The sequence below is a fragment of the Bombus terrestris genome, chromosome 11, assembly GCF_910591885.1.
Source record: "Bombus terrestris chromosome 11, iyBomTerr1.2, whole genome shotgun sequence".
Taxonomy (NCBI): domain Eukaryota; kingdom Metazoa; phylum Arthropoda; class Insecta; order Hymenoptera; family Apidae; genus Bombus; species Bombus terrestris.
Window position 1 is genome coordinate 10,469,095 of NC_063279.1, and position 23,594 is coordinate 10,492,688.

At 30.9% G+C, this 23,594-nt stretch overlaps 4 protein-coding genes across 7 annotated transcripts; 3 read left to right on the forward strand and 1 right to left on the reverse strand.

Moving 5' to 3' along the window:
- The first annotated feature begins 1,097 nt into the window (after positions 1 to 1,097).
- LOC105666243 (transcription elongation factor S-II) lies at positions 1,098 to 3,633 on the forward strand. 3 transcript variants are annotated; one of them, XM_012313650.3, is made up of 4 exons: positions 1,098 to 1,318; positions 2,077 to 2,254; positions 2,353 to 2,708; positions 2,790 to 3,633. In XM_012313650.3, the coding sequence occupies exons 1-4, from the start codon at positions 1,250 to 1,252 to the stop codon at positions 3,123 to 3,125; spliced, it is 939 nt and encodes a 312-aa protein (XP_012169040.3). In that variant the 5' UTR covers positions 1,098 to 1,249; the 3' UTR covers positions 3,126 to 3,633. The 3 variants fall into 3 exon arrangements, with proteins under 3 accessions (XP_012169040.3, XP_048266428.1, XP_048266429.1); XM_048410471.1 differs by having other exon boundaries at positions 1,099 to 1,326; XM_048410472.1 differs by lacking the exon at positions 1,098 to 1,318 and adding an exon at positions 1,373 to 1,619.
- A 135-nt stretch (positions 3,634 to 3,768) lies between these two features.
- On the forward strand, positions 3,769 to 8,997 carry LOC100647867 (run domain Beclin-1-interacting and cysteine-rich domain-containing protein). Of its 2 annotated transcripts, none has more exons than XM_048410464.1 (8): positions 3,769 to 4,528; positions 4,886 to 5,037; positions 5,171 to 5,354; positions 5,462 to 7,059; positions 7,134 to 7,316; positions 7,393 to 7,575; positions 7,651 to 7,804; positions 7,902 to 8,997. In XM_048410464.1, exons 1-8 carry the CDS (start codon positions 4,349 to 4,351, stop codon positions 8,097 to 8,099), a joined length of 2,832 nt encoding a protein of 943 aa, XP_048266421.1. In that variant the 5' UTR covers positions 3,769 to 4,348; the 3' UTR covers positions 8,100 to 8,997. The 2 variants fall into 2 exon arrangements, with proteins under 2 accessions (XP_048266421.1, XP_012169043.2); XM_012313653.3 differs by having other exon boundaries at positions 7,884 to 8,068.
- Positions 8,998 to 9,331: 334 nt separating this feature from the next.
- Positions 9,332 to 14,693, reverse strand: LOC100647543 (G2/mitotic-specific cyclin-B3). The gene is made up of 8 exons (XM_048410465.1): positions 14,557 to 14,693; positions 13,762 to 13,980; positions 12,806 to 13,064; positions 12,378 to 12,716; positions 11,841 to 12,290; positions 11,292 to 11,447; positions 10,894 to 11,201; positions 9,332 to 10,791 (listed from the first exon to the last, which is right to left on the reverse strand). Exons 3-8 carry the CDS (start codon positions 13,025 to 13,027, stop codon positions 10,740 to 10,742), a joined length of 1,527 nt encoding a protein of 508 aa, XP_048266422.1. The 5' UTR covers positions 13,028 to 13,064; positions 13,762 to 13,980; positions 14,557 to 14,693; the 3' UTR covers positions 9,332 to 10,739.
- LOC100647427 (peroxisome biogenesis factor 1) lies at positions 14,610 to 23,490 on the forward strand. Its single transcript, XM_003398884.4, has 15 exons — positions 14,610 to 14,747; positions 16,093 to 16,308; positions 16,377 to 16,491; positions 16,819 to 17,797; positions 18,117 to 18,331; positions 18,648 to 18,804; positions 18,871 to 19,033; positions 19,345 to 19,504; positions 19,933 to 20,249; positions 20,341 to 20,405; positions 20,571 to 20,630; positions 20,709 to 20,895; positions 21,103 to 21,276; positions 22,778 to 22,890; positions 23,220 to 23,490. Exons 1-15 carry the CDS (start codon positions 14,655 to 14,657, stop codon positions 23,290 to 23,292), a joined length of 3,087 nt encoding a protein of 1,028 aa, XP_003398932.2. The 5' UTR covers positions 14,610 to 14,654; the 3' UTR covers positions 23,293 to 23,490.
- Positions 23,491 to 23,594: the final 104 nt, after the last annotated feature.

A 23,594-nucleotide genomic window follows, 5' to 3' on the forward strand; every position in this document is an offset into this window, starting at 1 on the left:
TCGTTCCTAAAATTTTCCTAAATATTATTTTATTACAAATTCTACATAAAGACCGGAGGGAGGAACACGATAAGTCACATTTCCTATTTTTTTCGGAGAAGTAATTGTAAGATTCAGTACATTATTAATCAGTTTCATATCGCCAAAATTATCTTCATATTTAATTTTGGTGTTAATCATGTTTTTTTTTTTTTCAAAATTTTTCAAAGTTTTTTGTCAAAATTTTAAAAATATTGCCTGTATTTGCTTACATGTTTGGAATCAACAAATCAGTTTCATCTTCAGTTATATTGTATCAAAATTCTCCTACTTAATTATAGTAAAATCAAAATATTAACAAAAATGTACAATTAAATTGCTGAATAGTTATTCTGTTACTTCCTCACCAATTTCGATGGCCTTGGAATCAAGGTCAGCATTTTGAACAACTTTTTCCTATGTATATAATAGGGATCGGTAAGTCACAAGTTGTATACAAAAGTATGTCTAGTATCATATATGGCGCGTGAAGCTGTCGATGTGTCACCTTCTCATGAATTTTTTTTTTAACGGAATTTTTTTTATATCTTTATAGTGATGTACAAACAATGAAAAAAATAATTAGAAGTCCAGTTACTGAATTTCAAATACACAGGAATAGATAGGGTTAAGCTATTTAAATATGGCGGGTCCGCGCAAGTTGTGAGGGCAATATCAATAATAATGCGGCTACATCAACACAATGATAATATAGACACATACACGCATATACAGGCAATAATAATAATATCTAATCTATAATTTTGTACAAAATATAGGAAGAAAGTGCATATATGATACCAAATATATGTTTGTGTATAACGCGAAAACTAAAATCGATCACTCCACATATGTATAGGAAAAAATTGTTCAGAATGGTGATCTTGACAAAATATTTCAAAGATATCAAAATCGATAAGGAGGTAACTATTTGGCAAATTCACCAAATATATTTATTATGCATTCCTCCTCTGACAATGAGAAATATTCTTTATATAAAATTTTTAAATATTCCCGCCCTTAAAAGTTTTAACTTATTTCCTCTACGATAGATGGCACTATAATATCATATAATGACCGCAACCTTAGCGTGTTGTAAGTTACCTATTCAGTATCGAACTCTGCATCGCAAGTTACGGTTATAGGGATACTCGGAGTTTGTTATTCATTTGATCGGTGTGTTGTATGTGTTTATATTGGTTTCTTGTGTAAAAACTACAAAATTTTCATAATGAGTGCTGAGGAAGAAGTGCTACGGATTCAAAAAAAATTGAACAAAATGTCGAGCGGAGACGGGACGGTGAGTAAGTGAGTAAAATATAGTTGTGTACCCTGCTCGGCATATTGGAGGCTGTTCATTAAGCAAAGCTCTTTTCCAATATAAACTGTGATTACTCTAATACATCATCGTAAATGTTTAACAAATACAAAGAAATATAACAAATACAAATATCGTTTGAAACTTTTCTCCAGAAATAAATGTTTATTCGTATGAATTTTTGTATACACAGTAATTCGATGGTGTTAAAGCAACAAAACGTATTTATGGAACTTTAATATTTTGCACGATAATTTTAATGCATTCATAAAACTTGAGAAAGGCGAGTCATGTTATTTTCGTTGTAGAGTTTTCGAAAATTCAGCCTATAAAATTTTCTATTCATATAAGTATTGAAGTCGTCGCTAAAGTATGTAGTCGCACTAATTCAAAGCTTATTGGTATAGACTTTTCGTTTATGCTATAATTATTACTTGTATATATTTATATATATATTATATATATTATTTGTATACATTATTTATATATATTATTTGTATAGTTCGACTGTTTACATTTAAAGTCACTTTAAAAAAATTGTCTGATACATACACAAATTATATCCTTATATAAAATTGGTTACAATGCATGTTTTGATGATAAAGATACATGATAACAATGTATTCAGTAAATTATATAAATATCATGTATGTCTATATGTGTAATCTATATTAAATAAATATAAATGGATCATATACATTTAGATTTCTTTTTATAATAAAAGTGTGTTCATATTACAGGGGCAAGAACAAGCACTGGAATTACTTAAAATATTACAAAAATTGCCTGTGGATTTGGAACTTCTGACCAAGACACGCATTGGGATGACAGTGAATGCATTGAGAAAATCAAGTAGAGACGAAGAAGTTATATCGTTATCCAAAACTCTTATTAAAAATTGGAAGAAATTTTTATCTGGTAAGAAAATAAATTTAAATATAAAATTAAAAATAAAAAAGTAAACATAAAAGTAAAATTTCTCTTAGATAAATTAAAATGCTATATCTTTTCCATAGGGTCCAATAAAGAAAAAGATTCTACTTCTTCAAGTAGTTCAAAGAAGAAAGACGATAAATCAGAGAAAAGCAAAGATGATGGAGAACAGAAAAAAGAAAAGGATAATGCAGATGGAAGTGATGTTAAAATAAAGGAAGAGAAACCTCATAAAGATATTCAAAGAAAACAGTCTACGTTTCCTGCTCCTACAACCACAGATGCTGTAAGGCTTAAATGTAGAGAGCTACTGGCAGCAGCTTTAAGAGTAGATGGAAATACAATTGATGGCTGTGCTACTCCAGAGGAATTAGCAGAAGAACTCGAAGAAGCAATTTATGCAGAATTTAAAAATACTGATAATAGATATAAGAACAGAGTAAGATCTTAATTTCTTTATATTTTTATATTTTGTATTTATATAAATACGAAACCTAATTGTATATATCTAATTATTTAGGTGCGAAGTAGAGTCGCTAATTTACGTGACGCAAAAAATCCTAATCTTCGAACAAATTTTATTGCCGGTGCTATAACACCTGCTAGGCTTGCTGTTATGACTGCAGAAGAGATGGCAAGCGACGAAATAAAACAATTAAGGGAACAGTTTAAAAAGGAAGCAATTAATGATGCACAACTTGCTACAGTACAAGGAACGAAAACTGATCTATTAAAATGTGGAAAGTGCAAAAAACGTAATTGTACTTATAATCAAGTGCAGACACGTTCAGCTGATGAACCTATGACTACCTTTGTGCTATGCAACGAATGTGGAAATCGATGGAAGTTTTGCTAAATATCCTTACCTTCCACAGTTTTTTCCGATTGCAATGGAGAGGAAAATGTATTTCGTTCAAGACCTACCTATTATTAATCATTATTATTAGAGTTAAAGAAACTCAGTGCAAATATATTGCATATTTACAATTCACAGATTACATTGAATACTTAATGATGTTTTTAATTTTTCAACGAGTTAAAAAGTATGTCAGTTTTCATTCAATTGTATATACTCATATTTGATTGATTTACCAGAGGTCTCATAGGATTTAAAGATTAAAGACTCATAAAAGCTTTATAGGATCTAAAACATATTAACAAAGAATTCATTAAATTAAACAAATTGAATGATATATGTTCTTATTTTGTGTATATACAGCATTGTTGCTGTTAAAAAGTTCGGATATGAGACTAACATTAAAATAAAAATATTTCGTTCTATATTGTACGAGGTTACATCGTATTTTATCTGTGAAAAGTTAGAAATTGTGGGTACAGTTCTGAAATACATGTATGTAATTATATTGTAGTATTTTTGGAACCCTTTTTGACAATGTAGTAGTTAAAAATTTCATATTTAAAAATAGATATGATATATGATTGCGAATGTAAAAGTTTCATTTTTATTTAAATTAAAAAATTTCTATTATATCATCTGAAAAAATTGGATTGGTTAAGTAACTATTGTACATATGTTACCGTATAACCACGCACGCGTATAATTCTTTATTTGTCGATTGACTTTACCATAAACTTGATAGTTTTTATGAATCACCGTTGGGGGCCGCCACTGCACTCGATGTTTCTAGCAATTTAGATTTAAGGTTTTACGTACTTCAACGCGTACGCTAATTTCTAACCTAATATCAATGTCATTTGTGTAACTATTAAAGTATGTCCATCAGTATGTACTTTTCGAATGGTTTCTAAATTTTTTACAGTTTATTAACAGATCATGTAAAAGAATGAAATTACGTGATTCTGTTTGCGTTAAAAGATAGCATATAAGTATTATAGTAAAATTGATCGTAATGATATAACATTTAAAATGAAGTTTTTTGAAGGTAATAGAAAATTTAATAAATATCCAGGAAAGCATAAGTAACGTTTTTCAATAGCTATACATAATGTTTATATAATATGTAACGATCGTTAACTTTTCTGAAATATTTGATGACACAACGAAAAATAATTGAAGAATATATTAAAATAGAAAGTGAATGATTCCTGATCATAACTATGTGCGGAGACGCCCACATCAAAGAGCAATGGCAACTTTTGCAAAACCTTCGATCTACGGTAGAAGGTTTATTGGTCGATGGTGTTTTAAACGTATGGGATGTTTACGGTGGTTTAAATCGTCTTCACAATGTAATGGAAAGGATATTCAAACATGGCTGTCGAATATTTAATCGAAATGTAAGATTAAATCCTTTAACTTGTTTTTGCTTGACACGCATAGTTATTAATATGATATAATTTATTTGTATTTGTAATTATACTTGGCCATATTTTATTTCTGCCTCTTTATTGTTTAATACAATTAAATTTTTGATCGCAATGTAATATGAAATTGTACTCAGTTATAATTGTTTGTTTACATTGACAGTGACATTGGTTCTTTTTTACTTTCATTGAAGACGTCATTATCTTTTTTTATATTTAGAATTATTTCACCATTTTTACTTATGGTCAATGTATTTTTATATTATTTACATAGAGAAATACTTAATGTAAACTTAATGTTGAAAAGAATTTAATAAAATTTATTACAAGGGAGAACCGGATTGTTGGATCTTTATTCAAGGATTAAATTGGCTGCAGCCTTCTGTAGCATTGTCACCTGTTGTTCCTGAAACAGAAGATTATCTTTTAAATTTACCAACTCGAATTGTCTCACACAAAGATATGTTATGGCTGTACAAGAGGTAATTACGAAAAGGAACATGTTGATTTAATCTATTAATGTTTAATAACAAACTCAATTAGTTTAGTAACGTATATATATAAAATCAGATACTTAAATTTACATAACATAATTTAATAATTATTATGACATAGTTTGGAAAGTCATTCTTTGTCACATAAGCTTCCATGGCTTTTGTCTGATAAAGAACATTTACTTTCTTGTTTTGAACCATGGGCATTTTTGTGTCAAGAAAACTTAGCTGAAGCCACACTCTTATGTTTAAGAGCAGTTGAAAGAAACCAACCTACATTGCTTACAGAAATTGATCCATCCTTGGTAAGTTGTCCAAAAACAATTTTATTTATTGTAATGTGTATATCGTTGTATTTGTATGATTGATCCACATTTTAATCTAATCGTTCACTTAGTATTTTTGTTTTTAGTTTTTACCTTGTTGGATTTCTCCTAAAACAAGTCCAAAGAGACATCGTCGATCTTCTTCATATCCAATTAATTTCTCAACAATAAATTTTAGTGTTGCAAGAGATAAAGCAATACATATTGAGAAATGTCAATTAGAATCATTAAAAATAGTTTCAGACAATAAAATTATGCAACATGATGATGTTAAATCTAATGAAAAATATGAAGATAAATCATTAGATTCTAAAGAAATTAATGATATACCTTTGAAAAGTTGGAGTAGTCTTTCAGCACTGACTAAAAATTGTACATCTGTAGAAAAGAGTGCTTCTGCAGCTTCATCATGTGTTGCAAAGAGTAGTTCACATAAAAGTAATGATCCTCAAACATCTTCAGTTGAATTATCAAAAATAATTAATGTAAATTATGCCGAATTAAAACATTCAACATCAAATGTGGATAATAAACAACTTGTAAAGCCAAGGACTCCTGTAAGGAAAGTACAAAACAAAACTAAAGCGAAACAGAATCAAAGTATGAAGAAATCTAGTGAAGATTCTGATGTGCTAAATTCTGAGGATACATCAATAAATGCAGTAGAAGAATACCGGATTCCTTTTTTTATACCAAATGAAACAAATCCAAATGCATATAACACAAATTCTACAGAAATTAGAATTTCTCAAACGCCAAGAAGAAAAACTTCTCTTTTATCAGGTTCAGCGCCTGAATTCACTAGTCCATGGAATTTAGAAATTGAGGGGCAAAAAGATATAAGAACAGCAAAGAAGAGTTTCATGGAAGATGGAGGAAGCAGTGTTCAACCTATGGCAATAGGATATTTTCCGCGTCCAACGGAAGGTCAAAGTTTGACAAATTTTTTAGCTTCTGCACAATTTTCTAGAGCAAATGCTGAATTGGACAGAGAAAACGCACATTTCAGTGTTTCCGAAGCAATGATAGCTGCCATAGAACAAGTAAAATGTAATAGGCAATGGCGTCTTATGGAAGAAGCAACTGAAGAAAGCGATGAAGAAATAAATAGCTTAAAACAGAGGATACGATTAAGACGGCGTCAGCGACAGGAAGAGCGGTACAAAGGAAGGACGTGGAATCGCGAACTACTGAGTGATGGCAAAACTGATACTACAACCACTGATCAAAGTGTTAGTCCATTATCAACTTCGTCTGATACTCCCTCAGAAAATATATCTACAGATGACATAGAAGATTTAGAAGTGGATGACGAGCGAAATGCAGTAAAACTTAAAAATGCTGGAATTTCCATATCCATGGCATCTTTATATTCAGATGCAGATTTGTATCAATCATCCCCTGCACATGGAACAGAATCAACTTTAACTGAGAGTAGTATGTCCGCGGAAGGGGTAGCTTTGTCACTTCTTAGTAAATTTAGTGAGAAACAATTACCGAGAGCGAGTGAATTACAATGGCTAGTCTCTGAAAAGGATGTACCACAAAGATTGTTACCATTACCAAAAAGTTGGCCAATAAATCCAGATGATGCAGAAAATTCACAGTCAATTCCTCTGCGTGGAACAACAGAATGGGCTCCACCAAGACCTCAAATTATTTTTACATCACATCCTCCACCAGTGTATGTTTATGAATTTAGGAGATACATATATATAATTTTATTATTCAGTTGAACATGATATTTTTTATACATAGGCGACGGACTCTTATAGCCAAACAGAATTACAGGTGCGCAGGATGTGGAATGAAGGTTGCAATAAAATATGCAAATAAATTTCGTTACTGTGAGTATTTAGGTAGATACTTCTGTACTGGATGCCATACTAATCAGGTAGCATTAATACCAGGAAAAATGTTAACTAAGTGGGATTTTAACAGGTATAACAATTAATAAGACAACATACATCTATAATTTATAAAATGATACTATGTATTCATTTATTTGTCCATTTAGATATTCTGTATCAAACTTTTCATATAGACTGTTGGATCAAATGACATCAGATCCATTATTTCAAATAAATGACTTAAATCCATCATTATATAGACGAATAAAACAATTAGCCAGAACAAGATTATTACGTTTACAATTATTTTTCTTTAAAGATTTCCTATTTACATGTCGATTTGCAACAAGGTATGCATTTCAAATATTTTTTCTCTTTTATTGTGAGAAAAGATAATATTCTGAAATTTGTGTTACTTCTTTTAGTGTACAAGATGTACTGAAGAAGGAATCAAATTATATGATAAGTGAACCCCATGTATATTCCATTCAAGATCTGATGCATGTTAAATATGGTATCTTGCCAATGAGATTGCAAGAATTAGTTGAAATGTGTAATATGCATATTATGGGCTGTGAGGTAGTGTTTTTTATAGTAAATATTTATATTTCTTATGAAAGCCGAGTTATGTATGTTATATATTTGTACTTTTAATAAGATCTAATTTTGTTTTTAGCTATGCCAAGCTAGGGGATTTGTATGTGAGCTATGCCGTTCCAAAGATGTCATATTTCCATGGGAATTCACGAAAGTTAGTAGATGTGAAATGTGTGGTGCATGTTTTCATAATGAATGCAAGCAGAATTTTAATAAAGTAGATTGTCCACGCTGCATTCGTTTACATGATAGACGAATATCTAGAGAACAATTTTGACATATGGTAAGATTATCTTGTGTCATATTTTTAGATATAAGTATCGAATTAGTAATTTATAAATTTCATTTAAATTATTATTTGTAAAAAAAAGATATTCCCAAATTGTGCTTTGGTTTCTATTTATCATATTTAATACAAAATTGAAATTGTCAAGTAGCAACAAGTAAATTCAAACTACCAAAAATCTCCATTATATTATTAGTTACATAGATGTGTTAAAATGTAAAAGTTATATTTTAATTTAAAAAATTTAATATATTTGCAAATTTCACGAATTGAAACATTCTATTGCTTGAAACGCCTAAAGTATAGCATTTTATAAAAAAAATTTACTTAATATAATTATGTGTACATTACAAATGTAGTAAAGACTGAGAAAATGTGATATTTAAAGTAATTGTAACTTTATTCTTGAAGTATTTTTTCTATTTATTTTTTTTATATTACATAATTACTCATGCTATAGTACATATACTGTTACCAGTCAACACTAAATAGCGATATGTATAATTTATTTATATAAGTTTTCGACTTAAATAATATAAATTATTTCAATGTGACAAAAGGTAGTGTAAATATTACGTATTTGAAAAATGTATTATTCTAAATATGTATTTATAGCTTGCTTTTATTTTTTTAACTATAAATTAATTTGATAGACGTTTAATATGATTAAAAATAAAATAAAAATAAATTATTACATGTTATAAATATTGATTATAAAGTGGCAATAATATTTTTAGTACAATGGTTTATAAAAATATTATCTTTATACTGAAAAAATATAATAGTCATAAATGCTGTACCTGGTTCCTATCATGATTGAAAGTATGCATTGTTTATTTATAAAAGTTGTTAATATGGTCGAAGTTTATAATAAAATATTAAAATCTAATAGGTTGTTTTATTTTTCGGAAGTATTTGCAATATATGTATTACAAACAAGGTACAGAATAGATGTGATATGCAATGCTCTTTGGTGTCCTACGTTTTGGGGATTATCTGACATTCCTTTACCACTTTCGTACCATATGTGATTTTGTCGATAGAGTATATAATATTGGTTTGAATTAAAACTAAATAAAGCTTTATACGTACGAAATTATAAATAAAATATAGATTAGGTTATGAAACACGGAGTCCCATTTAATGTCCGTCTATTCTGTATGTTTCATTGCCTTAATAAATTGTATTGGAAGATTGTATACAAAAATGATATGTACGAAAAATGAAAAATCATTATTTTTTATTAAATTACATCTCGTTTACAATGGTTCACATACACACATCTTATAAAATAATAGGTAATACATTCACTGCTGGTACAAAAATATGATATTATGTACACCACCTAATGTCAATAAGTCTTACTATGTAGTATTTCTATATGATAAATTTTTATTATAAAAAAATCACTCTAAATTTGATTTAATAATTGTTAAAAATATGTACACATCGTTAATTGTGTTTACTATGTACAACTACCCTCCTGATGCAACATGTTCTAATTGATAGGCACATTATGCCTTGCATAAATATTGTTTATGAGAAAATCGTGATGAATTTGACTGTACCAAAGTTTTGAATACATAAATATCACAGGTGGTATTTTGTAAAGAAGAACATGTCTTACAGACACAACTAGTGACTATGAGTAAAATCCGAAAATAGACCTCTTTGTTACACTCATAATATGTATGCAACTAATTAAAGTAGTGAAGAATACAATTTTATGTATAATAGCAAATAATGAGAAATTATTTCCTCTATAAATTACATATTTATATATATATATATTGGAATTTATTATTTTCGTGCAATGTGTCAATCGAAAATATTCAAATTTTTTAAGTTCCTAAATTTCTTTATAAGGGAGGAAATAATCTCTTTCTTTTAATAACGAGTGCAATGCGTAAAAATATATATTCGTCGGTATTTCATGTAACTATCCTTAGGAGCATACAATTTATTATCAGTCTATAAAGTGCAACAACAATGCATAACAATACGCCACTCTCTATAAAATATGAGTACCACTTAATTTTCTATTTACTGATGTTTGTATATGTGTACCAACCGAATCTTCAGTAAGACATCATATAATAGCATTATATATAAATAAAAAAAGGAGTAAAAGATTCATTTCAATCTTAGCATGCTAAAAAACAGATTTAAAAATATTAATTTTTATCAGAATTTCTATGAAGTATAAAAGTGTGGCGCTAAAATAAATTTCTCAACAAAAAAAAAAAAAAAAAAAAAAAAAAAAAAGAGAGAGAGAGAAAAAATTAACTTACAAATACTGAGATTGTAGATAGAGATTACTAATATTGTATAAATACTAATAATAATAAAAAAAAAGAAAAAATATAAAGGAAAAAAACCGTGTATTTACCGATCCTTTTGGACATGTTAAATTTATACTGAGCGTAATTTATTTGATTTTTTTATGGCGCACAGATAACTTGAAAATTTTCTTATTGAAATTTCATTATTACATAAATTAACAATCATTTTGATTTATAAGTTAATGCTCAGTGACCACCTCAATTTTTTATAAATGTCATTACAGATTACCTAGCAATAATTAGGCAATCCTATATATTATTGGCAACTACACATCTCTACCTAAACTAATTATATATTTAAAGTATCTTTTAATGGCAGCGTTGCTACTTCAAAAAATATCCTAAAATAAAAATTATTTGTAAATTTCATTATTACTCTAATCTCTATTTAGTTTTTCTAATTATATATTAGAGATATATATGAAGCATATTGATATACTTACTTGTGACTGTACTTGTTGCGTATAGTGGTGAGAGTTTCTTTATGCTTCCGATGTAGTCCATCTTCTTTAAGTTTCCGATGTAACCCTTGGTTCATAATATCTACGATGTCTCGTATATCATCAACACTATAACCGCTATAATATTTTAGAGTAGGAGTCCACCCTCCTAAATCTTTCATTTGTAATGCTAGGAGGAGTGCAGATGCAGCCATTTTACTATCGCTGAACATTATTGTCGAATAATCCATTAATGAGTATTCAAGAATATATCGAGCTAAAGTTAATGTCGGCATCGACACTTTTGCACACTGTTCGAAAACGATATAATTATAATTTGTTACATTATGATAAAAAAAAGCGTTATTAACGTAAGCCTAGCATATTAACGTAAGCCTCACCCTAGCATATCGTCGAAGAAATCGATAAGAAAGTGGTATACCAAGATCAAAATCGACTACTTTCAATATGCTCATTTCCATTCTAATTAATTCTCTTTGTGTGTAAGCACCGTCACATATATACAAAAAATCTTCCACCATTGGAGGTATTCTTTCCTTTAAAATTATACAATTGAACAATAATGAGACATGCTAAATTTGTTTAGGAATTAACCCTTTGCGGACGGGACGGTTCGAAGTCAACCGTACCATGAGGCCGAACTGCTGCCGCAATAGTCATTTAAAATTGTTAGCGCACATTTCTGCTTAGACGCGATTTTCGTTCATAGCACTTCAAGATGTCAAATTTTAGACATATGTATATGCACAGATTTTCCACAGGATAAATAAAATGACACACACATGAGTCTTTTATATATACGCATATATGAGATACACGAGTTTCTCAACTATAGCGACTATATGCGTTTACGTGGGCCATAGATATGAGTCTTTTGGCTTTATCGCAAAGGGTTAAATAAAAATATTACAATTAATTTTAATACTAACATCATATTTACTTGCTATGAAAAGACTTGCTGCTCCCAATAATTGTAATGTTTCTTTTCCAACAATTACTTTTGTCAAGTATAGGTCAACTAGTTTCACAGCCAGATATAGAGTTTCATGATTGAGTTCAAAGGATTCTTGAACTTCTACCATCCAGTCAACTAATAAAGCTCTCATCCATCGTGAGAGGCATACTTGTTTTTCCATATAATCTCCAATTGAAAATAGATGTTCCCTTTCTTTTAAATAATTGAAAATATCCATGGCATAGTGAGAAACTTGAAATGGATCTAACCAATTTTCTACATCAAAATCCCACTGAACACCCTCAGGTAATGTTCTTTCAGGAACAGCATCCAGTTGATTCGTTACTAATTTTTCTTCAACTTTTGCAGGTACTTGGGGCTCACTTGGTTCATTTTTTTCATCTGTTTTCTCGATTTCTTCAGGCTGTTTTTAAATATTTATTTGAACACTTAAAATTTACATAAAAGTACGCGATATAGGTAATGATATATAATAACAAAAATTGCTTACTTCTACATTGCTTTTTCTGGATTTCTTTGTACTGTCATCTCCAATATCATCTAATGCACTTACATACAAAGAACTGTCCTCTGATTTTTCTAAATCTAAACTACGTCTAACCTTTACAATTTTACTAGGTATTTCAACTTTTCCATCATCCTTTTTTACTGGTTTCACACGTGGCACTGGCTTTGGTTTCTGAGGTATTACCTCTGGCTTAGTCACAACTTTTTCAAGCGTTCTAATAGAACTTGTCTGTGTGAAGGGTTTTACTTGAGTAACAGCTGTCTTTTTTACTGTTTTCTTTGGTTCTTGTGTTTGATGCGTCCCCAATGTTTTTCCAATTGCCTGTAATTTTATATGTTCTATTATTACATTTCATGGGACTTTTATCAACAAAATATAAAAAAGGAAAAATGAAAGATTAAATAACATACATTAGTAATATTTCCCAGTGCAGATCTCTTTGTTGTTTTTTCTTTTGGTGGGGACGCTTCTGCTTTTCTTTTGACACGGAGATCTTTACCAAGAACAGGTGGCTTAACTAAAACATTGTTTAGTGCAGAATTTTGACTTCTCGTGGCTATTCTTTTTCTTGTATTTGTCACATTAGTACCACTTTGTTTATTTTGTATATTTAAAATTTTCGATGGAGCCATCCTTATAATTACTTAATATTAAAATTCAGATTTTCCCCTATATAGGAACCAAGTATTAATATATTAAATTTAATATATAATTTTACAGTAATAAAAATACAATCAACGACTATTTAAATCCATTATTAAATAAAAGATTTTAAATTAAAGTTTCAAATTAAAATTTTTACTTAAAAATATCTAAATATAAATAAATATTACAGCAGTATTTTTTAACGCAATATAAGACTTTCAATAGCAATATGTTAAATATACGTGGTCTAAATTACGAAGAAAGCAAAGCTTGATGACCAATAAATTCGATCGTTTATTTGTTCATTGGCACAATTTTATAGCACTTTGATCAATATCTAACCAATTTATTAAAAAATTGAAATCACTTTCTGTTATAAATCGAGAGATTTTTCTACTTTTCTTGTACCCGAATTTTGATTGTTGACTTAATTCATGAAACGGTCTATTCAGGATGAGAGAAAAGCGCGGGAATATACACCAAGAATACGTCGTTAAAAGAGATACGAAAGCATAAGTTTTATCGTTTCAAAACTACGATACACAATCTTTAAAAATAATGTCAAAGAAGAATGAAAATAAATTTGATAAATTCATCATGACTGCTTTAAAGGCATGCGATCGCAAAAATGGCCCAGAACTAGTAATTTTTATACAGGAGGAAAATTGACTATTCACTTAAAAGGTTATTTTCTGACAATATATGAGTTATTCCGACTTACTTGTAAGTAAGATTTATGATTTAGTACGTTCTGGTTTAATAATGTTTCTCATTTATCAAATTCTTATGCTACTAACAGATTGCTATGTGTCCATTTATCTCATGAGAGCAACTGAAGTTGACGCTGTTCAAATTATCACAGTTATTGTTAACTCTTCCTGCTATTGGACCACTTCGGTTTATGCCAGCCAATCAAAGACGAAATTGATCCGACCGCCACCTATCGACAAAATATACAATTCAATACTGTCCGTTTATTTAAAACGTATACATCCGTTTTTTATACTTTATATAATCAATGACTTATACAAGTACAATTTTAATTAATCTTTAATATAACGTGTGCATCACATTACTGAACTTTAAGTAGAAAAACATACCAATTGATTAACAATTTGGTATACTTCATTTATGATTGTCTATAACGTAAGAATGTAATTGTCTACAATGTAAACAATATGTATAAAAAATTGTGTATTACATTTACATTAATATATATATACAGAACGTTTATGTGTATCTTCCTCTTGTTTGTTCTGTTAAATACTACAATACATTCTTACTGCAAATAATTGGTCTCATGTGAATAGTTTGAACTTAATATTTGTAATAAATAATTAACCTTTGACCTGTATTTAATCGTTCGATTTAAAGTAAAACACTAGCATGCTTGAAACTTCGGGTAGATATATAAATTCTATTTGAGCAATTATAAAGAGTATTTCGTTTTTTTGATGTTCGCTAACCTAACTAAACATGATTTTCCTTTGGATATTGTGAAAGTTTTGTCACATACCGAGTATTTATCATATATTCTCTTCATACGTGTGTACCTTCGCGTGCCGTGCTCCGGATTTTCGTTTTTATTGGTCTTTGATTTTATGAACCAAAAGAATGCAAAGTGAACGTTTTGTAGTTAAGTATATAACAGTGAACAACTGTTTTGCTTATTTGCCGGACACCTGGCTACGTAAATTGGAAACTAAGGTTGGTGCTTTGTTCTTATAATCAACTAGGAAACGTATAGATTGTGAAACATATATCACACATATAATGGTAGATAGAATATCTGATACACCAATTGGAACTCAACGAGTCGATTTTGAATGCGGTAATATCCTATCGTCTCGCTAGATGTCGAGATTAATTTTTTCTTCGGTTAAGTGGATAAGAAAGTTCTCGTCAGCATTGAAGATATTTCGATGATTACAGATCTATATATTATTAATTAATCGTAATAGTTTTGAGTATTGCCGTTTTATTACAAGTAATAATTTAAATTTTTATATTGATTTCGTTATAAATGATTTTGTTCGTTTCTGTTACCATTATATGATAAAAGGAGAATATCGAGTGTTGGTAATTACGTATGTATGTGCATACACAAAAAAGTAATTATTTAAAAAGGTTAATTCCTTAAAATTTAAATATCAGGTAGTTTTTGGAAAAATATTTGACACGTATTTTTTTGTATTTACTAATATATAGGTAAGGATTGAAAACGGCTCCCAAAATTAGAGACGAAAAAAGGAATTTTTTTTAACATTTCAAAAACTATTGGATCTGAAAAATGTTGTGTATTTTTCTAACAAAAAATTTAATTACACCAGCAGTTTTCTGCAAGCAAAAAATATAAATCTATATAAAAATTATATTAGGAATCATTTATTTTTCTCATATTTTTCTTAAACATTGTTATTCTACCTTTGTTTAAAATTGTTAATATAAACATTAAACTAGAGCTATGAAACATTTTATTCCATCGTTTCAATAAAGTTAGGGTCACAAAAATAGAGACGGGTCAGAAGGTATTTTAATAGTATACAATAAGTTGAAAAATTATATGACATTTCGGCTGCTAATGCATTACTTTTCTAAATAAATTTATGTTTAACTGATGGTACAGATCGGCTGGTAAAATAAAATAGTCCGATTTGCGTTACCCGCTCTTATTGTAAGCAGTTATGCAGGTTTTCATACCTATGTAATCTAAAATCAGTATTGTGAAAACCAGGTATTCAGGGTGCACTACGCCAAATATTTCTTAACGTTGAAATATTTTAATTTTTAATAAAATATATGAATAAAATTTAAAGTTGAAGTAAATCAGTGGAACCTAAATAGAAATGAATTATTCTTTGACAAGATATAAATCGTGTCTTATAATATCGATTGTATCGTGTTGTGAATTTAACTTCTTGGCTATTAGAGTAAATTATTATCAAAGATATAACAAATTTGACATGCTTCTGTTACAGGCTCTGCAATTGTATTAAGCATCCTGTTTTTTTTCTTTTTTTAATAATTCAATATCCTTTATTATAAATTATAGGAGAATGTAATTCAAATAATGCATAAGGATGAAACATATTACATGTCCTATAACATAAGATCGAATCCCAGTGGAACACTGTGCCTTGGTACAATTTTTGCAAGAAGTTTGAACATTGAAGAAGGTGACGAAGTATTTGTATCGCTCTTAAAGGATGTTCCAATTTCAACAAAAATTAACGTTGCACCTCTCACTGCGTCTGATAGGGAAATTTTGGTATGTCCTATAAAAATCAGGTAGCATTGTCGTATACTCGACTGGATATAAAATTGTATTACTTCCAGGAAATACAAATGGAAAAGGTGCAATCGACACTGCTAAGCCAAATTCACGTGGTAGCTGTGGGGCAGCCAATCGTCGCGTGGGTTTCGAAACATACATCCATTACGCTAATCGTAGGCAAGTAATTAAAATTCCCTGTATAATGAGACACCCTATGTTCCCTACAACGATCGTTTATTACCAGCAAAATTAGAACGCTACAACAAACAAAGATCAGATGGACATAATGTGAAAGAAGTTATAGTGTAAGAATTCATATCGTAATTAAAATGATTATTGTTCATAAGAATTGCCATTAAAAATAATTAAAGTCTGCTTACTTACCAACTGTGGTTAATTAAGGTTACAGAGTCGATAAGTCTTTACCAATGTAGTGACTTCTATTATTTTGCGAATAGAAATACATACATATCTAGAGACAGCAGAGTCGTTCCTTTTTTACAGAATCGCTAGAGTCAGCAATGAAATACGGAAGACTCGAGCAATTTTCCGAGGTTCACGTTTCTGATACAGTGGCAAGTACAAAAAAGAACGAGCCAGACGAAAATTCCAAACAGTCGTCCAGTATAATGAACAATCTGTTCTTTGCTCTCAAAAAATTCTTACCAAGCGTAAACGATCGAAATTCAGAAGAAGACCGAGCAGCAAAGAATTACGAACTTTTGCAGAGTTTTCGCAATAGGAAAATACCGACGGTGTACCGTGTCTATCCGATGCCCAATGTGAATGCAATCGAAGGAAATGAATACGACGAGATTGCGCGTTGCCCCTACCACGTGTTTATTCCAAGAATTCAAGCGCCAGAATTCTCACAATCAAACGATTTTGCTATCTGTCGTATAAAGAAGGTTCCAGAGGGCAAGCAACACGTAAACATAACAAACACGAATTTTCTCCAGAAAGACGAATCCCCGGTTCCAAAGCTTTCTACGGAATTGATAACGAGAGTGTTTATATTGGAAGATTTATTAGAGAAATGCTCCACGTTGGACAGGAACCATTTTAACGTAAATTTTCGTCATAAAAGCGTATACGTTTCGACCAGTTTGAGAAGCAGCTTGAGCTTAAAAGTAGGTGCGAAAGTAAGTTTGTGTTTGGTAGATACTTTTCAAACATCTTCACCATCTTCCATCGAGCTGTTCTCGTGGAGAAATTCTGTGTCTATGAGGGATTTCGAGAATTACGTTAAAACGTATTCCTCTCATAAAGAATTGTTAATCAACGCACGTGCTGTTATCGCTATGGATAATGGTTGTTGTTGCGTGGTGAATATCTCACCGGAGGATTGTAAGTTTGCCATGATCACGGAGAACAATTTAGGAAACGTGAGGGTGCATGTGAGGGATGTCGAAGAGAAAAGCCAACTGAGAATATCTGAACACTTGGATCAAGAAACTCCCTCGCTAGGAATGACATCCACGAGGTATTGTTTATCTTCTCTGTATGCATCCAAATTATTAGCTTTGCTTTTTACATTATTTGAAAATTATTCAAAACATACAGAATGGTTCACGTATTCATCAGCACAATATTTAAGCTAATCTTGGTAACTTAATAAAACGAAGGTTTCGAGTAAACTTTAATTGTTATTAAATGAGGAATTTATTGATGTAACAGATAATTTCAGAAGTATTATTTTTCTTATTAGAAAGGAATCGGAGTAATTTTTTAAATAGTACCATATGTTTTGCCTTTATCGTGTTTGATACTTTTTCTTCTACTTCAAATATTGTTTGTTTTAGATACTTAAACAAAATTCTATCAGAATGCGAATTCGCGTTAGATCTTGGTCTAGGCTTGAAAACACAGCTACCATTCGAATACGAGCCTGAAAATATCTTAATTTCTGGAGCAATTGGTTCGGGCAAAACCACTATCTGCAAGATACTTGTAGACAAATTACGGAATCCACCGTATTTTGTACATACTCACATGATGGACTGTAGATCTTTAAAAGGTAGATCTATAGATCTATAAGTAAGCTTCGATCGTTTAGCCATTTATGGAAAATTTGAGGGTGGAGAAATAAACAAAGTGCACATAATATTAAGAATACATGAAATAAAAAAATAAAAAGTATAATAAAATATTTAACCAATGAAATATATCTCTACTTAAAAGTTATTTCTTTGGTTATATTCATAAAGATATAAAATTGCATCCTCAGTCTATTTATATAATGTATTAAAATATATATAATTACACATATAATATTATATTTAACCCTGTTTCCTTAAAGAATTTCTCGATCCATGGGACTTGTTAATTTTTAGGAAAGAAGGCTGAAACGTTGCAAAGAATTATTATGACCGCACTAACTGAATGTATTTATTATCATCCTTCGGTATTATTTTTGGACGATTTAGAGTCCATTACTAGCGCGTCGATGAATAACGAAGAGAACACACCCGATGCCATAAACGCTGCTAGGTATTCCGTCTAGTTTAAAATAAAATTGTAAAAATTTATTCTTATTTTCTAATTTCTTGTTATCAGGATTACAGATATGTTGGTTAATACAGTGACACAATATCAAGAAAGTTATCAAGTATCAATAATTGCTACGTGTGCGAGTGTTAGCGCGATAGGCCAAAAACTGAGACCGGCTAGGGGCTGTCACTTTTTTAGAACCGTTTTATCTGTTCCTAATCTAGAGAAGGTATTTTATTTTGATTGTATTTTATTTGTAAAATAGATATTTGGTTGCAGTATAGGAAGACAGAATGTAAGTCTTAAACATTAATAATTCATAATACGCTTATTTACAAGTGTATAAATTAATTAGAAATAGATCAATTATTAAAGTTAGTTAAAATGAAAGTTATATAAATTAAGAGTTATAACTCGAGAAAGAGAGGAAGGAGAACGTGTACGTGGTGATCGAACTATGTATTAGAAAGTCATCGTGTTTAATAACTCAGATCGTGATCAGTGTTTCTGTTTGGGATATAACGTATACTCTCTAATTAGGCGGATAGAATCGATATTTTGCAATTAATGCTTGGGGACAAGTTGTACGTGCCTGGAGACGTGAATTGGGATTACTATGGAAACAAGACCGAGGGATGGATGGTTCAGGATCTCGTGGATATGGCTGAGAAAGCTGCATTTGCCGCTTGGAAGCGTCACGGTACTACAGTTACCTTCGTTTAAGACAAATATTGGATTAAAATATTATATCATTTTCATTTTTATCATTTATTAATTCATCTAACATCAAACTATTCTTTTTTATCGTAATGAACATATATAATTAGTATATACTCGTATAATGACCAACTATTGTATATTCTATTGTATATTATTATTTTATTGTTATGAGATGATAGAACTGGTTTTAAATAATTGATAGATATAGAAAATAAAAATGATAGATAATTTCATCTGTGAGATTGGAATAAATTATGGCATAATTTTTAATATAAATATTTATAATGTCAATATTTACACAAAAGGTATCAAGTTACAAGTTTTCTGATGTTTTGTGCGAAGTACGAATAACTAGTACCATTTCTGATCATAAGATAAATATTTGTAATGTTGATTTTTACACAAAAGGTACGGCCAAGCCTCCAGTCGAGGTCGCAGAAGAGGATGTAGCGGTCGCCCTGAAGAATTGCACGCCGATATCTTTGCAAGGTGTACAATTGTACAAAGGAGTGGGCCACGTTTGGTCCGATATTGGCGGTCTGGCTGAAGTGAAAAGATCTCTCGTAGAGATTCTGCAGTGGCCATTAAAATATCCTGAAATATTCAAGAATGCCCCGATTAAGTTGCAAAATGGGGTTTTATTGTACGGCATGCCTGGCACGGGAAAAACGATGCTCGCCAAAGCGATCGCTAACGAATGCGGTGTTAATTTAATCAGTGTTAAAGTATGAACAAATACATTTTTACTTTCTTCTCTATTTTTCCTTTTAATCAACTTAGTAATTTAATTATTACATATATAAATGTGTATTGCAGGGTCCAGAATTATTATCAAAATATATTGGTGTTAGCGAGGAATCTGTTAGGAACGTATTCGAAAGGTAAGAGTTTTAAATTGTGTTATGTTCTTCCAGTCATTTTTGACCTAATTTTCGAACGTTGAAAAATATTTTAAGTCAGAAAAAAAAAATGAGAAAAACTCTTATCTACAAATATGCGTGATTTCTCGTTTCAAGATTAACGATAAAAATTGGTGAAATTTACAGAGCTCTTCGTGCCAAACCGTGTGTATTATTTTTCGACGAATTTGACAGTCTTGCCCCAAGGTAAATTTATTTATTTTTTATTAATGTTCGTTTATGAACCGTTTTAAACTGCACCCTTTATTACCGAACTTATTTCAGACGAGGCCACGATAGTACTGGCGTTACTGACAGAGTGGTAAACCAATTATTAACGCAAATGGATGGGGTGGAGGACAGAGAAGGTGTTGCAGTCGTGGCAGCGTCTTCAAGACCAGATTTATTAGATCCAGCACTATTAAGACCTGGACGTCTCGATAAAGCTTTATATTGTCCACTTCCGAATGAGGCAGGTAGCTTTTGATTTTATCCTTATAATTCCAAATAAAAGTAATATATTCGAATAAATTCTAATAAGAATTCTATATTCTTACTTATTTAACTCGAAATAAAAGTTTATGTACAGAAAAAGATTCTATATAGGTACAATAAAATTATGTAATAGTTTCCCTGATAAGAATGTCAGCTGAATAAAATTATTTCTCGAATTATGTAGGTGGACAGGGAGGAAATCTTAATTGCCCTGTGTAGAACACAGAACATAGACGCGGCGGGGTTAGATTTAAAAGAACTGGCAGTACTTACTTCAGGATTTACGGGTGCAGATTTAAATGCTGTGGTAACACAGGGCAGACTATCAGCTTTCGAAGATGCTGTTGCGAATGCTCCTGTAAGTATGTCTAAATTGATTTAGGACTACGTACAAAATATATATATGTACACCACATTAGCCACGTTACATATGATAAAATGTCAGGCAACGAACCCTTCATCAATGAACCCCACTTAAACGCTAGCATGAACATAAGTTTCTCAATATGAAGGCAATGTTTAAGTAACGAAAACGAATTGTACGTATTACGGAGCAAAGAATTGTTCCTCTGTTCCTAACGATCGCGCCGTTTTGTTACACGGCCCGTTGTATCTCTCTTCTGTAATAATGAAAAGCATTTTAGCGCGACTCCGGCCGAGAATCATTTGTAGGGAGCTTCCGAAGTAAGATAGTGCGTAATGATGATAATATCGTTAGGTGTATACTCCTCTCCCACCCCTCTCTGCTTATGCCCTATGTATATAGAGTGTCGAGCTGGCTAGGTGGGTAGGTATGGTGCGATATAACTGAGGAAACGTAGACCAGGTTTATTAGCGCACGCTGCCGAGAGCACCAGCCATCCCCCATTTCGCTCCACTTCATCCTGGCCTACGCCTCACTGAACGTCGAGGGGGTTATTATCTTATGCGTTATAATGATACACGGTTTAGGGCCTGCAGCGGTCCTGTAAAATCGAAAGGCAGACACCACCCACACCCTCGGTTGCCACCTTGCTTCCAAGAGTTCGGATTTTGCGATTGAACCACGAGATCACTTTCTTCGATGCTTTATTAAAAATACAGCGACTTATGAGAGTAATCATTAGTTTGAGAATGAATACACTCGTTGCTATTGACGCTTATTCTGCGTCGATTCGATTCTAAAACGACACTAATTCTAAAATACATTATTAACCTGACCTTTAATTCTTCTCCACTACCTCAATCAGAAAAGTTATTTATACAACATATAGATAATGTAATTTATATTTTTTATAGAACATATAACTCATGTCATATCAAATTTTCTCGCGAATAAAGTTCCCGACATAATTTTCTTCTTATTCTTGAGTTTCGTTATATTTTGAATCATAGAATCTTCCTGACTTCGATCGTACCACGAATTTAGGGGACCACGGCGTATATGATATACATATTTTGGTATCATGCTATTATATATTTTAGTAGTATTCGTGCGTTGTTAATACTAACTTAAATACCAGTATCCACGTACTTATAAGTGGTAGAGTAAACATAAAAAGTGGAGCGATATACGTGTCAGTATTGGTGTTTCACGTGTAACGTGTAAGAGGTGTGAGTGTCGTGTGTCTAATACGCTGAAGGTGGTAGAGTCATTAATTAACTTCCTACTGAGAAAACGAAGTTACGCCGGCACTTACCTACCGGAAGAACACGAATATCCAAACTGTACGTCTAATTAGCGAGCGAGTTTCCTGAGCGCGACACGTTTCGAGAGGAACGCGTCTTACTGATAAACGATAACGCATATAGGCAGACTTACAGGCCGTTTCTCGCTTAACCTACCAATTAATAGCCTTGTCTTCTTACCCTGACTTCAGGACGGAAAGATCGAAGCGGAGGACATTAAGGTTTCTCAGACGCATTTAATCGATTCCATCAAATCTACTCATCCCTCTTTATCCCGTGTCGAAAAGGAGAAATATAAAAGGATGTAAGTATTTCCTTAAACCGATCCATACATCTTAGCCAATTTTTGGAAGTGGGTCGAAACCTGATTTCTAGATCTGTGATAATGAATCGAATTCCAAATTTTGTGAAGCCTCGAAACTCTCGAAACCAGGAATGTTTATTTCTTTCCCTTTTTTCTAAAGAATATACATATTTCTTACTAGGAATTAAAATTTTAATGATTTTTTTTAGAAGATCAACTTGTTTAGTCAAAGCTTCCTGTATTCGAGAACACAAAACTTTCTGAATTTCGTGGGATTTTGAGGTTTCGAGTGTTTCATCCTTGGTAATTTTTATATTTTTTTACCGCAGTTATGCCAAATTTGCGAAGAATGATAATTTCGTAGAAGATATATTGCAAAATCAGAAAGCTACTTTGGCATGAACGCAAGATGAAGATTTGGGTCTTCCTTTTGGTGTAATTAAGAATATATTTTCGATGTACAATGTTTCATTATACAAAATATGTTTATTTCTTTATTCTTATACATTGATACTAATTACTTTATATTGAATTTTGCAAGAATACAATCGACTTGTATAAAGTGATCTCCAATAAACCAAAGTTTAATAATTATTCATATTTTTGTCTTATAACATAATAATTGTACGCTTATTACTGTTTCTTTCGTGTTTCGTATTTTTAACACAATATTTTAATAAACCTTTAAACGATTTATGATTATA

Coding starts and splice junctions, on each gene's coding strand:
- LOC100647867 (XM_048410464.1), top strand. CDS start 4,349: ATGTGCGGAGACGCCCACATCAAAGAGCAATGGCAACTTTTGCAAAAC. Junction 4,529..4,885: donor GTCGAATATTTAATCGAAAT/GTAAGATTAAAT, acceptor ATTTATTACAAG/GGAGAACCGGATTGTTGGAT. Junction 7,576..7,650: donor ACATGTCGATTTGCAACAAG/GTATGCATTTCA, acceptor TACTTCTTTTAG/TGTACAAGATGTACTGAAGA.
- LOC100647543 (XM_048410465.1), bottom strand. CDS start 13,027: ATGGCTCCATCGAAAATTTTAAATATACAAAATAAACAAAGTGGTACT. Junction 12,717..12,805: donor CACTGGGAAATATTACTAAT/GTATGTTATTTA, acceptor ATAAAATTACAG/GCAATTGGAAAAACATTGGG. Junction 12,291..12,377: donor CCAGAAAAAGCAATGTAGAA/GTAAGCAATTTT, acceptor ATTTAAAAACAG/CCTGAAGAAATCGAGAAAAC.
- LOC100647427 (XM_003398884.4), top strand. CDS start 14,655: ATGCAAAGTGAACGTTTTGTAGTTAAGTATATAACAGTGAACAACTGT. Junction 19,034..19,344: donor CTGTTCCTAATCTAGAGAAG/GTATTTTATTTT, acceptor CTCTCTAATTAG/GCGGATAGAATCGATATTTT. Junction 20,631..20,708: donor TTTGACAGTCTTGCCCCAAG/GTAAATTTATTT, acceptor AACTTATTTCAG/ACGAGGCCACGATAGTACTG.
- LOC105666243 (XM_012313650.3), top strand. CDS start 1,250: ATGAGTGCTGAGGAAGAAGTGCTACGGATTCAAAAAAAATTGAACAAA. Junction 2,255..2,352: donor TTGGAAGAAATTTTTATCTG/GTAAGAAAATAA, acceptor TCTTTTCCATAG/GGTCCAATAAAGAAAAAGAT. Junction 2,709..2,789: donor ATAATAGATATAAGAACAGA/GTAAGATCTTAA, acceptor CTAATTATTTAG/GTGCGAAGTAGAGTCGCTAA.